Raw genomic sequence first — 15,547 nt, forward strand, 5'->3', positions numbered from 1 at the left:
GTGGCTTTCCCTGTGTATTTGCCTCAGTGTTGAAACTTCAATTCTAGAGCTTAACCCTTTCATGCAGGAAAGCCTCCTTCCCTCCACACACATGCACAGCAGCTGGCACCAATGCAAAGAGGCAGGAGACATAGCAATCGGTGGTTCATTGGCGTGGAGCAGAGCTGACCTAAGCCACAGGCAGCTGCTGCACCTCAGACTGGCCCTGGAGGAGAGGAGAGAGAAGAAAGGAGGGGGAAAAACAAAAAAACAGTAACAGAAGGAATGCCTTTTTCAAAAAGGCCTTTCCCAGGGCTGCAGGTGTACGGCTGTGGTATTGTCACTAGCCTTCCTAGTGGACGAGGAAGGTAGAGGAAAGCTGTACAGACAAACCCACTGCCAGTTTGAGTCCTTGGAAAGTTTTTGCTGTGGAGAACACAGCCTTGGAAATACCCTTGAACGTCACTCCATGTCTTTGGAGGGGGAGTATCTTTCTCTTGATCAGGACCTGCCTGTGGAGAAGAAGGACAGCACAGAAATATGTTACCTTCCTTTCCTTTCCTTTGCCGCCTCCTTAGATGATTCCTTCACTTTTGTAAACGGCATCGCGTGTTAGCTCGTTCACGTCACCACCATGTGCAAACAGCAGGATCTCCCTTGGCTCCCAGTGGATGTGGACAGCTGGTGTTGTCCGCTGAGGCAGACGTGGCTTCACGCCTGCCTGCCTTCCAAGAAACTGTATTTCCTAACTCCATCTCCAGGGAAATTCCGACACAGCATAGAAGCACATGTGTCAGAGCCTACATGGGACGTGGGAAAATGCAACAGGGAAGATCTGGCAACTTGAAGTCTGGCTTCAGGCTATAGGACCGAACACATTTTGCCAATGACAAGCATCGGTGACCAGGAAATGATCCCACCAGTCACCTTTCCTCGGCTTTGAATTATGTCACTCAGGCATCTTTGACACCCTTTTTCTTTTTAATTCTAGTCATTCCTTGATAGCTGTGGCATTATGTTATCATGGTCTTTTTTCTACTGTGTTAGCATCGTTGCCTCCGTTTCCTCTATAAATTCCTGCTTCTGTCTGGGATTTACTCTACCCTCCGTTTTTGACTCTGTGCCTCTCTAAATCTTGCCTGTTGTTTGGGACTTTCCTGCTCTCTCTGATCATCTCCCACCTCTCTTTGTCCAGTCCTGACTGCGGTCAGGCTTCTAGGCCTTCATCTCCCACCGCCGTTGGGCACTGGCTTTTGGATGTTGTCGCAGTCTTGGAAGCTGACTTACAGTTCCTAGAAAAGGCCCCCATTTCTTCCAGTTAGGGTTTAGTTCTCCTATTCCTTACGGATGCTTCTTGGCCCCACCCTACTGTTGCCACAGCGTAACAAATCATGTTGCTTTAGTGATGTGTCTGCCTTCCTCTTGGTTATGGCATGACTGCAGCGGCCTCCCCATGGCCTTCTGTTCTCAGTTCCCCACTGGTTGCTCCAGGGGGTGCCATGATAATGAGCTTAGACTGTGGTCATTAGTAGATAGCATTCAATGGAACCTTTACAATGGCTGAATTAGACTAACAACCCCTGAACCCAGGTATCAATTTTAACATCATTAAATGTGGAACAGCCAGATGGTATATCCTTCCAGATGTGGTGCAACAGGAAGTACAGAGTACCCAGCCCCAAGTATTATTGCCAAAATAATTGAGCCTGAATTAAATTGAGTCTCTAGGTCTAATGACCAGTTTACAGGAAATTCAGGGATATAGGAACACAACAACACAGGAAAAATGTTCTAATTTCTCCAACAAATAAATGGTGTGAAAAATTGCAGGGGGTTGCGGGGGGGAGGGGAGGGACTGTTAGAGGTTGAAGGAGACTTAAGATCTGTAACCAAATGGAATGTGTGGACCAAAAAAACATTTTGAGCTGTCTCAAAAATTTTGAGACAGCTGAGTTTTAAACACAGGCTGTGTATTGAGTATATTCAGTATGTTAATTTTATTAAGTGGTAATGGTATTGTGGTTATGTTAAAAAAAAGAATCTTTTAGAAAAATTTACAGGATAAATAAGATGATGTCGAGTATTTACTTTAAAATCTGAAAAGATAAATGTTGCTAATTATTGAAGAGGGTAATAGGAATTCATTTTACAGAACTCTTCCGTGACCTCCTTTGTTCTCATAATAAAAAAGTCTGAACAAGAAAAACACGCATTTTAACCCTGAAGTGAAAGTTCTGGCGATGACGGGCGCCGACTGTGGCTGAGCGAGGCCGCTTGAAATCTTACTAGTGGGCTTCGCTGCCGTTATCACTGCTGTGAAGAAATATTCCACGTCGTACTTCATTTCTAATCTCCTACGCGCTCCTGCCCTGACGCCAGTGACGCCAGTGTGTCAAGTCAGAGCTGGCACGCCTGTTTTCCACATAGCAGGCTGCAAAGAATTCCATCCCAGCCGTAATCTGATTGCAGTCATTGTTTGCATTCCTTCCTGGGGGACTGACACAAGCCCAGGAAGAACCTTGGGGCTCACCAGATGTTTAGTAGGAATCAAGCGGTATACAGATGGGGACCCAGGGGACCGCCTCCGTTTTCCGAAGTGCCACTGGTCACATCGCTGGACTTCTCCAGTACGCAGCCCCCTGGACCTTTGACTGTCTCCATGCGTCACAAAGTAATCATGAGCCCCCAAAGGAAAGCATCTCTCCTGAATGTCAAGTGCTGCTCCATTGCATGTGCCTGGGTGATGCTTTCTGACTCACGGGAGGAGGCCTGCTGCTGTAATGCTCGTGTCGTAACAACTGCTTTTCTGCACTATGTGTTGATTTGTGCTCTCAAACCTTGTCATTTGATACAGAAATTTTGCCAATAATTCATTCTACTTTCCCTCCAAGTATATTTATCTTCAGCTTTGTAACTTGCACCAGTTTTTGCCACAAGGAGTACAACTTTGAATGAGGCCTCTGTAATTTTGGTTTCTCTCTGCCTTTACTGACAAAATTAATAACTTTTGTAGAATTGCTTTGCACTTGTCTAGGAAATCTAGATTGGTTGACTGGAACTGACAATGTTCATTGTGTGGAAAAGATCCCAAAGCTTACCAAGAGACACCAAGGCTGTGCTTGGCAGAGTTTCCATCCAACTGATCATCTGAGAACTAGGGATGAATGGATTACACGGCCAATAATATTCAGCTTACACTGCATGTCATACTTCTTTACCACACTTTTTTTTTTTAACCCATCTGCTTGTGTAAAATATTTATGTTTGGAGATTCACTTTTTCTAGAATATTCAGACGATCTACAAAGGTTGAAGGTCCCCTTCACCACTTAAGTTTATATATCATGCTGTATTTTCACCACATTTACATATCTGAATTAATCTTGCTGATTCAAAGTGTAATGTTACATAATAATAACTAAAATGCCAACTTAAATATAAACAATAATGCCTCCCAAATGTGGACATGTGTGTGTTGTGACAGACAACGTCAAACTGAAAGTTGATGCAGACCAACTTTCTATTAATATAAGGTTTGCAGAGACAAGATGATAGAACATGGCAACTTCTCAATTTCACAGTTCTTAAAATCATAGCTAACCTTACATTTCAAATGTTTCGAAATGCCTGAGAAAGAATGCTTCATTGCTTTATCCTCTTGAAATGACCCCCTGAGAGGCCCCTGGGTTCACCTGCCGTCCCTGATCCACACCATGACCTGGGCCTTCAAACAGAGACCCTGCCGACAGTCTGTACATGTTCAGCACACTTTCCCTCAGTGTCAGGGGGTCCTGCATTCCCGTGAAGCCCGTCCGCCACGTAGCACAGTGTCTCTCAAAGTGTAGTTTTGGGAACCCTTACATCAAAATTACCCGGGGAGCTTGTTTAATACGCATGTTCCTAGGCTCCTGAGTAGACTCTCTGGGAGTGAGGCCTGGAAACCTGCATTTAAAAACCTCCTTCCCCCGTGTATCTGGTACATGGTACAGTTGAAGGACTGCTTCGTGTTAGGCCTCGTAGAGAACAGACGCCTGCCCCATTGCGTGTATGTGACACATTATAATTTATGAAAAATATTTGACCCTTCTTTTTACCCCCAGGACTGGTCCGTCATGTCTGTAACCTCTTCACCGAAACCGTCACACTGTGTTTGGACGTGGACAATAAAAACAACAACGAGACGGCCGCCGCGCTGCTCTTTTCCCTGCTTGACATTTTGCACGGCATGCTGTCCTTCACCTCCAGCATCGTCCGGCTGGCTCTGCAGGTACAGGTCCTCTTACCTGCTTCGTGAGCAACCTAACCATGTCACACGTCCCCTTGCATTCTCTTCTTTCTTTTTTTTTGTTTTGTTTTTGTTTTCTTTGTTTTATTTCAATGGTAAAATTTTATTTTGCTTATTTTTTTATTTTTTAAGGTTTTTATTAAAATATAGCTAACATACAATATTATGTTAGTTTCAAGTGTACACAATAGTCATTCAACATTTATGTACCTAAAGAGGTGATCACCATGATAAATCCAGCAACAATCTGACACCATACTACGCTGTCACAGTATCATTGACAATATTCCCTATGCTTCTTAAGTTATATAAATGTCTAACCACTATGCTGTACACCTGAAATTAATACAAAATATTGAATGTCAACTTTAAGTGAAAACCTAAAAGGAGGGGGGGGGGGGGGAAGGTGAAGGGGAATCAGAGGTTCAGGTTCCCAGGTATAAAACAAGTAATTCCGGGGGATGTAATGTGTAGCCTGGGGAATACAGTCATTCTCTTCTTTCTGATCTTCCTCTAATGTATGTTTATTTTTGAAGAACTTATGTGTCTATAGAGAGAGCCTACCAAATAAGCCATGTGTGGGTGACCAATGTATAGACCAGATGAGCTGATCACCAAATCAGAAAGGAAAGCAGGCGAGGCCTCCGCAAACACTGAGCGAGCATAACGGGGGAACCACTCCTGACCGATGAGATCATTTGCCTTACGAGCACCCTCGGGCTGGCCGGCAGTTCGCAGCCTTTGCTGCCCAGAGATGGGGCTCCAGCCCACTCCCAACAGGATGGGTTAGCCTGCTAGGAACGGTGCATTGAGATTCTAGGCATGCACACGCATAAGCACACACACATACATATACCGGGGGTGCCAAAAAAATGCGTACAAGTGGACACTTCGGTCAGCGATGCTCAAGCAGTAGTTCACCATAATCAGAAGTGTCTGGACGCCAATGGTAACCACTCTGAGCACCTCTTGTAATTGCAGTAGTCACATGTGACTTGTGTTCATCTTTTGTTATCGGTATACATCGAGTATTGCCATTTTAATAGTTTTTTTTCCTTTTTTAAAATGTGTGCACGTTTGTTTGGCACCATCTGTATGTTTATATGCACACACACATACACGTGCAACATGTACACTCTCTCATGTACTCTTTCTTACTACCAACAACATGGAATTGTAAGACGGTTTTGAGGACAAGATGTGTGTTCAGGGGCTGTGGAAAAGTCCATTTGCCCCAAACTGCACCTGGGTTTACTTAGCATCGTGTTCCGAGGAAGGAAAGGGATGTGGGTTTGTTAAGTACTTTCCGAGTTAGGCGCCTCCACATGCCAATTTCATTCAGTGTTTTTCCTAAGCAACTGAGGCAGCTGATACTCAGATCATGGGAAAGCGCACAGCCCATAGCAATTCATGGTTACATTTCAAATCCTGGTAAAGTTGCAAGAGATGTATTTCAAATGGTAACCTTCCGGCTTGAACAGATGCAGAAGCTAAAGTGGAAAGCAAACTGTTTTGATGCCTTGCCAAGAGTCACAGTAGCAGAGCCAAGAATGAATCCGGAGACTCTGGTTTGTCTCTGTAATTCCTCATTGTGATAGATGGTAACTTTTACCCACAGTTAAGCTGCTCAAGTATGTAGCTTGCCTAGTGTGGTTTAATAAATAATTCCAAGATCCCGTCAGCAAACATGACAGTGTTTAACCTAAACTTTTAAAGCCAGCAGATGAAAATGACCTTGGAACTACCTAATTGTTTTTTTTCTCATCTGTAATACAATAATTCTAAATTGACAGTAGAGCATTGGTAAGTACTTATGGAACTCTGAATTATGGATTTCTCTTAGCTTTTGCTTTCTTTTCCAGTGTCTTTTCAGAGAACATTGCTTCTGATTTCACTTTCCATAGTGGTAATTTTATAATTCTTCAAGATGCAGTCCATAGTTACTCTCACAAGATGCTTTGTTGACATTAGTCTGGAAAAGATTATTTTGTCGATCAGAAGTGTAAAAACTCCAGAACAATAGAAATCCTCTTTTATTTTAAGTGATTGTTAGGTATTCAAGGGTGTTTAAAAAAACAAAAACAAAACAGAACACCTTAATAAAACATATTTTCTAACTCGTTTTCCATTTGCTGGTGTACCACTAGATCACTTTTTTTTTTTTTCATTTTCGCAACACCACTGTGCATTTTACTGCTATCATCTTTCTAAATCCTCCCCTATAATATCTGCCATGTATTGCGTTTGGCTTTCACTACTCACTTTGATCTCCGAGATACCTGGTGTCAGTCTGAAAGAGGAAGAGTCCTTGAGACTGAATTAGGGGAAAGGGCTGGGGAGAAAAGTGGACTGTGCATCAAAGACAGCTTCTCGGGGAACACTGAGCTTATAAGTACTTTCCAAACCATAAGTCACTTCTTCCATTGAGAAACATGTGGCATTCCTCAGCCTTCAAAAACTTCTGACAGGAACTTCTCTAAAGTAGAAGACTTGAGGGATTGAGGGTTGCTGGTGCTCAAAACGATAATAGCGTTTAGATTTATGGAGCACTTTGTTTTCGGGGAGAAGAGTGATAGTAGATGCTGGAATGTGTACTAGGGAGATAGTGCAGGAAGGAGGCAGGTGTGAGGATCTCCTTCAGGAGTTCAGTCGCTGACGCCAACTTGCCGTGGGATTCAGAGTTGGCCTTGGTTCAAATGTACCTCCTGAGGGTCTTGTGTGAAGATGTGGAAGCAGAAACAGACACGTGTCCACAGCTCGCTGCTGTGGTGGGGGTTCATGGGCCTTGCTGGCTGCAATGCCTTGGGTTCAAGTCCCAGCCCCATCACTTTCTGCCTGTAAGACCTTGGGCAAGTTCCTTCACCTGTCTGGGTATCCATTTCCTCATCTGTAAAGTAGATCTGTTAATAACTACTCTGGAGGGCTGTGGTGGGACTTCAGTGAGAGAATAAAGATATACCTATCCCAGGGAAGGTAAGCAAGAAATGGCTGCTCTGTTGTTAGCACAAGAGAAGAAAGGTGCTCACCTCAGCTCCCTGTTTACAAAGGGCTTCCTGTGGGCTGCGATTTCCTCATTTCTGTGTCCTGGCGCATGGGAGGGCACTCAGTTCCGATTTACTGAGTAAACTGACTCCTCGCACTCTTATGAGATAATAATGTATGGTTTTATTTTGCACTTATGAGCCTAGCATCGGGGATCAGGAGAACAAGAATGTTAGCTCTCGGGGAGCTTCCGTTTGGTAGGGCGGAGTGTCAGTGCACAAACAGTGAAGCGAACCATCACCTTGTGATGCTGTGAGTGAAGATGGGAGCGGGGGCCCTCACCCAGCTTGGGGGCTCGGGAAGGCAAATATGCACGTTAAATCCTGCTGCCCTCACTGCCCTGGCTGCACTTGTCCATCATTCCTGAGGTGATGGGAGAGTTTGGTTTCCTATTGGTGTACTGCTCTCACGACAGTAAGGCGGTCCAGTGCTGCCGATTTGCGGATGTGTTGCGATTGCCAGAAGACTGAGATGAGGCCCCTGAATCCTGTTCAGTCTCACACACTGAGTCCGTGGTGGGGGCTCTGGTCTCTCTTTGTCGCATCCCTTGGATTATCCAGTTTGCCGCCTCCATGGCTTTCCCTTTGTTGCTCTTCCCCACGAACTACTTTCTGCCTGATGAAGGCAAGTGAGGTTTCTCTGCCACGGCCTGTGGTCCTCCTCACGGCTCTCCTTTCCTTTGAAAACGTCAGCGTCTCATCACCTGTGGTATAGTTGTCTAACTCCTCGCCAATCCTCCATGCTGCTCACATCCTTGCTAACGCAGTCGGCTCAGTCCGTTCCCCGTGGGCCCAGCACCTTGTCCCTCCCATGCCTTTCCCTGTGCGATTCCAGCACCTGGCACCCAGCTCTCCACTTGGTTGCTGTAGACCTCATCCCAACCATCCAAATGATGGAGTCCGACGTCGCCTTCTCCTTCTTCCCCCACCACGTACACTGCTTCCACCCCATCAGCGTTTTCAAACTCTGTCGTTATAGTAGTTATTTGGAAGCTTGTCATCTTTTTAATTAAACCCAGAGGCCCCACAGCGTGGGGAATGAGTCCTGTCATCTGTGAGCATGGTGGTGTTTGGGGGCACGGTGAGCACAGACTTGGTCTGGGCCACACCATCCAAGTTCTCCGCTGTGTGCCTCAGCCTGCCAGGGCGTCAGACAGCAGCTGAGGAAGAATGGCCTTTCTCTTGTTCTCTACGGATGCCTTAGCTGTGTGTTCATTTAACAGATCTCCACTGAGTATCTACCCCATGCTCTGGGTTCAGATAGCAATGCCAGACGTCATCAAATTCTGTTATCCCTGACCTTATTTTATGCCGAGAAGTTAGCTGTATTTCTTTATCTTGCTTGAGGTAACGCTGTATTGCCATCTAGTAGCACATATGGCTCATAAGGTGACATTCTCAACTTTTATATGTTTAAAACGATCACATTTATATTTCCACGTAGAGTGTTCTTCTGAGATCCGTACTTGGTACATCTAGCAGCTCTCAACGTGGCCACTAGAATTCCCCATAACCAACACAGATTCCACACGTCCAAAGCTGAACTCAGGACTCACCTCCCCAAACCACTGCCCTGCCAGCAAGCCCCACCCCCCTCATCCTGCTGTGCAAACTACAAACCTGGGAGTCGTTCTTAACATTTCCCTCTTTTTTGTATTCCACATCTAATCTGTCACAAAATAATGTAGGCTTTTACCTTAAATGTCTAACAAATCCAGCCACTTCTCTCAAACCCTACTGTTACCACCCAGTTCAGGTCTACCCTCTGTCTTCTGTTGCCTAGACTGTGACAACTGGGTGAGCCAAGGACTCTGCGTGGCCAGGAGATGGGTCACTTACCACACAGCAGTGACAGGACCCAGGGAGTTATGGGCAGTGGGACCAGGGGCAAAGGCAGAGAAGCTGGGTGGAGAGCACAGTAGCCGTGCCATGGCAGAGATGGGGTTTTCTTGCTGTGGAAAGTGCCCTTTGCAAAATGCACACAGAGGGCCACAGATCCGGGAATCCAGAGGCTGACTGGAGGGAGGGTGATGTGGGGACCTGGAGGGAAGAGGAGAGGAGGGCGGCCTGGCCCCTGGTTGGTTGCTCAGCGTCTGCATTTATGCCTCTGGTGGGGAAGACCATTGATGCAGGGATCCCTTGGGTGCACAGAGCCCATGTTTGTGTGATGAGGGTTGAATTTCTACGGCATTCCTGGCGGTGAGCCTCCCTGTTGTGCAAAGCTGCAGCGTTCCCTTTCTGCAGCCCTTGGCAACTTTGCTCAGAGGTGGGACCTGAGTCCTGGGGGCAGGGTCTGCAGGCTTCTTGGTGACAATACCAAATGACTGGGTAGGTCGCGACGGATCTGGAGGACCCCTGGATGTCCTGGTGGGACAAGTTCCACAGCGTGTGCTTGTTCCTGTGGCCACGTCTGTTTGCTCACATGTGTTTGGAAAGGAAGGACTGACACCTTGCCCCTCACCGCCCAGGTGCTGCCCGGGAGAGCAGCGGTCTGAGGGATAATGTGTTAATGTGAAAAGGTTGATATTCTACCTCAAACTGTGCTTCCGAAAGTGAGCATTAACCGCCAGGATGCAGCAAGCTTCAGACCTCTGGGAGACTGCTACCCGTTTGTTTTCTGGCAGGCAACTCTGCCATGGTTCCCCTTGGCTGCAGAGAGGCGGAAGCTGCTAAAAGGAGGGCATCTGAGTTTCAGTCAAGGTCTCCTGAATCAAGCGAAGCAGGCAAGGCAACTCAAATTCTGCCCACAGGCCTGCAGTGCAGGACGCTTGGCATTTATAAGAAGGGCCCTGGAGTCCCGGCTAATGACCAGAGGTGGGGCAGCCTGCAGCCTGCTCTCTAGGCTCTGGCAAAGGTCATTACCTCACAGTAATTTCATTGCTTCTCAGTGAAATTAAAAACGAAGAGGGCGTATATGAATGAAATGTGTACATACGGTAGCAAGCACAATAAATCAGTGCCTTTTGCTATATAAAATTATTCCTCTCCATGATAGAAATCTCTGGAATTAGATGGTTCTGTAAAACACTGGGAAGAAGACACTCATTTCTCATTTCCATTGCCATTTAAGCCCATGTTTCCTAAGCAATGTAGACCTGTATCTGAAGACCATTCACACAGTAGCACATCGCACAAATATTCTAGGTGGAATTTGAGCATGTGTATACATGTAGAGCAGGAAAGCATAGAGAATGTATTTGGTATGCATTATCTCATGTCCGTAAAATTGCCCAGGAGAGATGAGCATGTGTGATTGAGAGACATACAGCCTGGATCTGTCCCACATTATCTGTGGGACTTTACACAAACTCCTGAACTTCTCAGAGCTTCAGTTTTCTCCCCTGAAAATGGGGGAGCAGGAGGGGGGCTAACAGTGCCTAGCCTGAGAATGGTTGGAAAGGAAGCTGTTACCCACCGCATTATGTGAACAGAGAGCAGCCTTCCTCCAACGACAGCCCTTGTTACTGCTTTATCTGTGGGTCACCCGGGTCTGCCTCTGTAGCCTGAGCTGGCGGCAGCGGCAGTGGCCATGTGTGCACTTTGTCATGTTCTAACAAAGCATAACTTCTCTTCAGGGGGTCGGGGTAAAATACTTCCTCAGCCCCCTCCTCGGCTAGACAGAGGGGGCTGTCTCTTAGGGCCAAGCTGACTCATCTCTAAGGCCCCCTCTTTCCTCTCCCCTCCCTTCAAGGCCCAGAAATCTGGCTCAGGAGGGGATACTCAGGCCGCGGAGGACCTGCTGCTGCTCAGCAAACCTCTGACTGACCTCGTCAGCCTGCTCATCCCGCTGGTAAGCGCTCCCCTGTGTGTGCAGCTTCCAGAGCATCGCGGAGATTGAAGTCACTTTGTTTGAGTTTCATGATGTCTCGAGTCTCTGTGCTATTTTAGGTCCTTTCAAAACTAGAACCAGAAGAAATGGCAGAAGATTATTTGGCCTGGAATTACTAAATTTCTACTGTATTTTAAAACCAGGTAGCTTAGCATTTGTTTAAATGAATATTTAAGTAAGGCAGAATCTCAAATCCTTCTGAGTAAATGAATGCGAGGTATTTAAAAAGAAATCAGGAAATGAATTCCAGGAATGGAAATAAAAAGTCCATTATGGAGATCAATTCTCTTTCGAAAAGGTATGTTAGGGCTATGCTTGACATGCAGGATTCCCCAGAAATGAAGGAGTACAGACACAGACCTAGAGCGTGTCCCCTCAATATCCACAGAAACAGAATGAAATAAGTGAAATTAGATAAAATCAGGTAAGACTACACAAGACGACTCAACATCTGAAGAGAACCCAACAGAAACTTGGAGTATGGCCCAACCAAGTAGTTTTAGCCAAACTTAAAGAGGACCCAACGTAGAGAGGAGCCAACATGTCCCCCAGCCATGGACAAAGCAGCCAGTCAGAGGGTCGTTAATGACATTCCATGGAGCCCCCTGAAAACATCCTCAGATTTGGGGATCCAAGGACTAGGGGTGCAGGTAACCTGAGGAAGCATATCACTTGCGGCCTCCACCCTTCTCAGAGGCAGACAGTGCTTCAGTTCTCTCAGGACTGTTAGGATTTGCCTTTTTCTGCCTCTGGCTTAAAGGAAGGCAAATGCAGTTTGGGTGAATAATTCTATAGACTTAATTGTATTCATCAAGTAAAAGTTTGGTTCAACTGAGAAAGAAAAAGAGGGGAAAATCAGGCAGTACTGTGTTATATGAAATAATCACCCATATGGAATAGAGAAGTCACACCTGGCCCTGTGCTCACAGTGCAGTGAGGGAACAACCCAAACCCCAGGGGACGGGACGTGCTCCTAACAGAGCAGGAGATTTGGAGTAAAGCTTGCTGAAAATAGCAACGCTACCTAACTGCTCCCACTCAGTCGGAGGGCTGAACCCTGACAGCCAGCTCTACAGGCCAAGGGCGGGAAACAGGTGAGGTCCCAAAGAACAGAAAAGAAGGACTAACACCACACGCTCTTGTCTAGAAAAGATTCCAAAAGGCCCCATTCAATTAGAATGTATACATATATATACAAATATACAGGGGTGCCAAAAAAAATGTATGAAAGTGGACACTTTGGTCAGCATTGCTCAAGCAGTATTCGCCGTAATCAGAAGTGTCTGGATGCCGATGGTAACCACTTTGAGCACCTCTTGTAATTGCAGAAGTCAGATGTGACTTGTATCCATCTTTTGTTATCGGTATATATTATTACAATTTTAATAGAGTTTTCCTTTCTTAAAATGTGTAGACATTGTTTTGACACCGTGTGTGTGTGTGTGTGTGTGTGTGTGTGTACTGATACAATGTATTATATATAGGATAATAAGTGTATTTATAGCAAATACGATTTAAAAATAGTTTAAGAGAGACAGATGAACAATCCATTATAGGCAAACTTCTAGGGCACGCTATCTTCTAGACAAGGTTTTGGTGTTTGCCACATTCTGAGGTTTGTTTTAATAGGTGAACTTATTCCAGTTGGATTTATTGTTAAACTTATCTTGGGTCTTAGTTTCATTGCATTATATAACATCTTCATTCTAAATGTCTTCCTATATTAAATATGAGGTTTAATGCACACACACACACACACACACACACAACCTTTAGCAGGACAAAGTAAAAGGTTCTACAAAGAATAAAATCCCCAGGAATCTTTTTGTGCCAAACATCAGAACATCAAACAATATAAACAGAAGGACAAAAAGCAGACGGGGAGAAATAAACAACAATCCGTTAGTATGGAAAGCTCTGACAGATCTTTCTCATTGCTTGACAGACCAAGCGGATAAAAATAATGATGTGGAACAGGAGTTGACAAACACGGGCCCGTGGACCAATACCCACGTGTGTAAATAAAGTTGTATTGAAGACAGCGCACAGACAATTCATTTACACATTGTCTGTGCCTGCTTTTGCACCGCATTGTTAGAGCTGAGGAGTTATACAACAGACCTGACAGCCCCCCAGCCTACTTACTTACTGTCTGGCTCTTTATAGAAAGAGTTAGTTGACTCCTGTACAGAGGATATGAAAACTTGAATGAGATTGATCTAATAGAAGTATATTCATCTCTGTACCTGAAAATAGAGACTGCACCTTCTTTTCAATTTCCTGGGAGCATTTTTTAAAACTTAAGCATGCATCATGTTAAAAGAATATTAAAAAAATGTTATCGATAGATGGAATTATATATACCACATTCTTTAACTATAATACAGTTAAACTAGAAGGAAAAATAAAAACAACTGAAGATGTACTGTTAATGAACACTAACCATGAGTTCAATCAAAGAATAAGACATTGTGATTATTATCAGTCTGGGTCCAATCAGAACACAGAAACCACACAGTGGTTTAAACAGGAGGATTTTAATATAAAGAATTATTGAGCTGTGACAGAAGAGTACCTGTAAGATTTTAAAGAACTCTGTAAACCAACCTAAAGGCTGAGGGAGGGTACCCAAAGGACAATCTTGACAGGAGGACCCCTTCCCCAAGGCCACAGGTCAGCCCTCATTGGAGAAGACATGACCGCAGCCCCCAGGAAATGGGCAGCCTTGCTGGGTTGCCCAGGACAGAGCTAGTCCACCTTTCCTGGGAAAGCAGAAAGCAACCCTTGAGGGTGCAGGTGGATCCTAGCCAGTGGGCAGGTATCCACAGGGAAGCAGGGTGCCGCTCTTAGTGGGAGGCCTGGGGTGCCCAGTGTTTGGACCACAGGAGACAAATCTATGCAAGAGGCAGGCACGCAGGCGAGGTAGGAATCCAGCGCATGTGGGAAGCCTGGAGCGCACAGTCCCCCTTGGGGAGGTGAGTGGAATTGTGATCACACGCCAGGCTAGGGTGAGAGTGGCTGAGGGGCCACATAGGCCCATGGTTAGGTCACATCTCCAGTCAATGCCATCACACCCACACTTCTGATGGATAGTGCAGCTGCCAGCAATAGCAAAAGAACCCCTTCCCGCGATGTATCATTGAGAGAGCTTTCCCAGCCCCTTGGGACTCTGAACTCCTGGTATCAGTAACTTGATCACACTTAGGTTCTAATGTATTGGCCAGACATCTGCCTAACGTGTGCAAGCTGTGTCGTGTCCCTACCCATTTATCACTAGAGTCATTAGGTTTCCAAATGGCCTGCATCGAGAACAGTGCATCTTCTCAGGAAAAGATGAACACAGTTATAGCTGTGGACAGTGAGGAACAATTGTAAGATGGCAGTTGAAGACCTAAACTAGAGCACAAAGATCAATGTTACGGTGGTTGTTAAAAAATGTAATAGGCTACAGAATGAGGTGCTGCAATTGCATTCCCATAGGGAAGGATAAACAGACTTTCGGTTTTTATCTAACGTGGATAATTTTGGAAGTATTTTGCCTGAAGGCAGGTGAATGAACTTGTTAGCTCTGGAGGTTCTTTCCAGATATGGAAGTAAACATACTTATCCTTTAGAGAATATGAAACCTGTCAACCTATAATTTATGACCTACATTTATACTATACACTGTAGAAGAATCACAGTGAAATGTAAGTATAAGACACTGATTCTTAGTCTGTTTTGAGTGTGAACTCCTTTGAGAATCTGGTGATTCTAGACCTTCTTTCCAGAAAAATGCCTAGACTCACCTACATGCAAAGTTCTGCATACAATTCTCAATTTCAGAGGGATCTTGGAGCCCTCAGTTGGGAACTACAGTATAATATATGGCTAATGAAAGACATAATAAGTTGGCCATGTCTCCTGAAGAAAAGAAAAAGCAATGTAATTGTTTGACCTAAATATTTTATTTCTTAGAGGAGGAAATGGGAAGCCAGGCTATTTATCCTTAGATGAATTTCATAACTAGATAGCAGTTTGCTATACGAAATAATGCTATAGCCTCCTTCTCCCTCAATTAAAGTAGGTATTTTCAAACTTGTCGGAGATATTTAAAAATATATTTTCTTTATTATATGTCAGCAATGCCGGTATTTAGCCTGGTTTCTGCCTTTCACATGAACCATGCTTTTATTGGCCATTGAACAGCTGTCCCTGTGTGGTCTGGTTGTCATCACACCCTCAGCTGCATCAGACTGTGAACCCCTCCCTGGGCGGCTGGAACAGTTAGTGATTCTGCCAGGAACCACGTTTTCGCATCTGTCAACATGCTACTTATCAGCTCAGGCTTCTGAGATCACTGTGCTAATTTAAAAATACACTTTGGTCCACAAAGTACAGGAAAAAACAATTTCTTCTTTTCATTTTCTAATTT

The 15,547-nt window shown here is 45.0% G+C and overlaps 1 protein-coding gene across 3 annotated transcripts in view; it reads left to right on the plus strand.

The window, feature by feature from the left end:
• ULK4 (unc-51 like kinase 4) overlaps window positions 1-15,547 on the plus strand; it is a 406,057-nt gene that overhangs the window by 279,163 nt on the left and 111,347 nt on the right. For 2 of the 3 annotated variants that reach the window (XM_088798237.1, XM_088798238.1), the window contains 2 exons: window positions 4,079-4,245; window positions 10,996-11,094. In XM_088798237.1, the coding sequence (XP_088654363.1) occupies window positions 4,079-4,245; window positions 10,996-11,094 (266 nt within the window). Of the gene's footprint in view, window positions 1-4,078; window positions 4,246-10,995; window positions 11,095-15,547 lie in introns of those variants that run through there. The other variant, XR_016021270.1, reaches the window with a different exon arrangement.

This window comes from Rhinolophus sinicus, chromosome 5 (assembly GCF_057876585.1).
Source record: "Rhinolophus sinicus isolate RSI-liver-muscle chromosome 5, RSI-T2T, whole genome shotgun sequence".
NCBI lineage: Eukaryota > Metazoa > Chordata > Mammalia > Chiroptera > Rhinolophidae > Rhinolophus > Rhinolophus sinicus.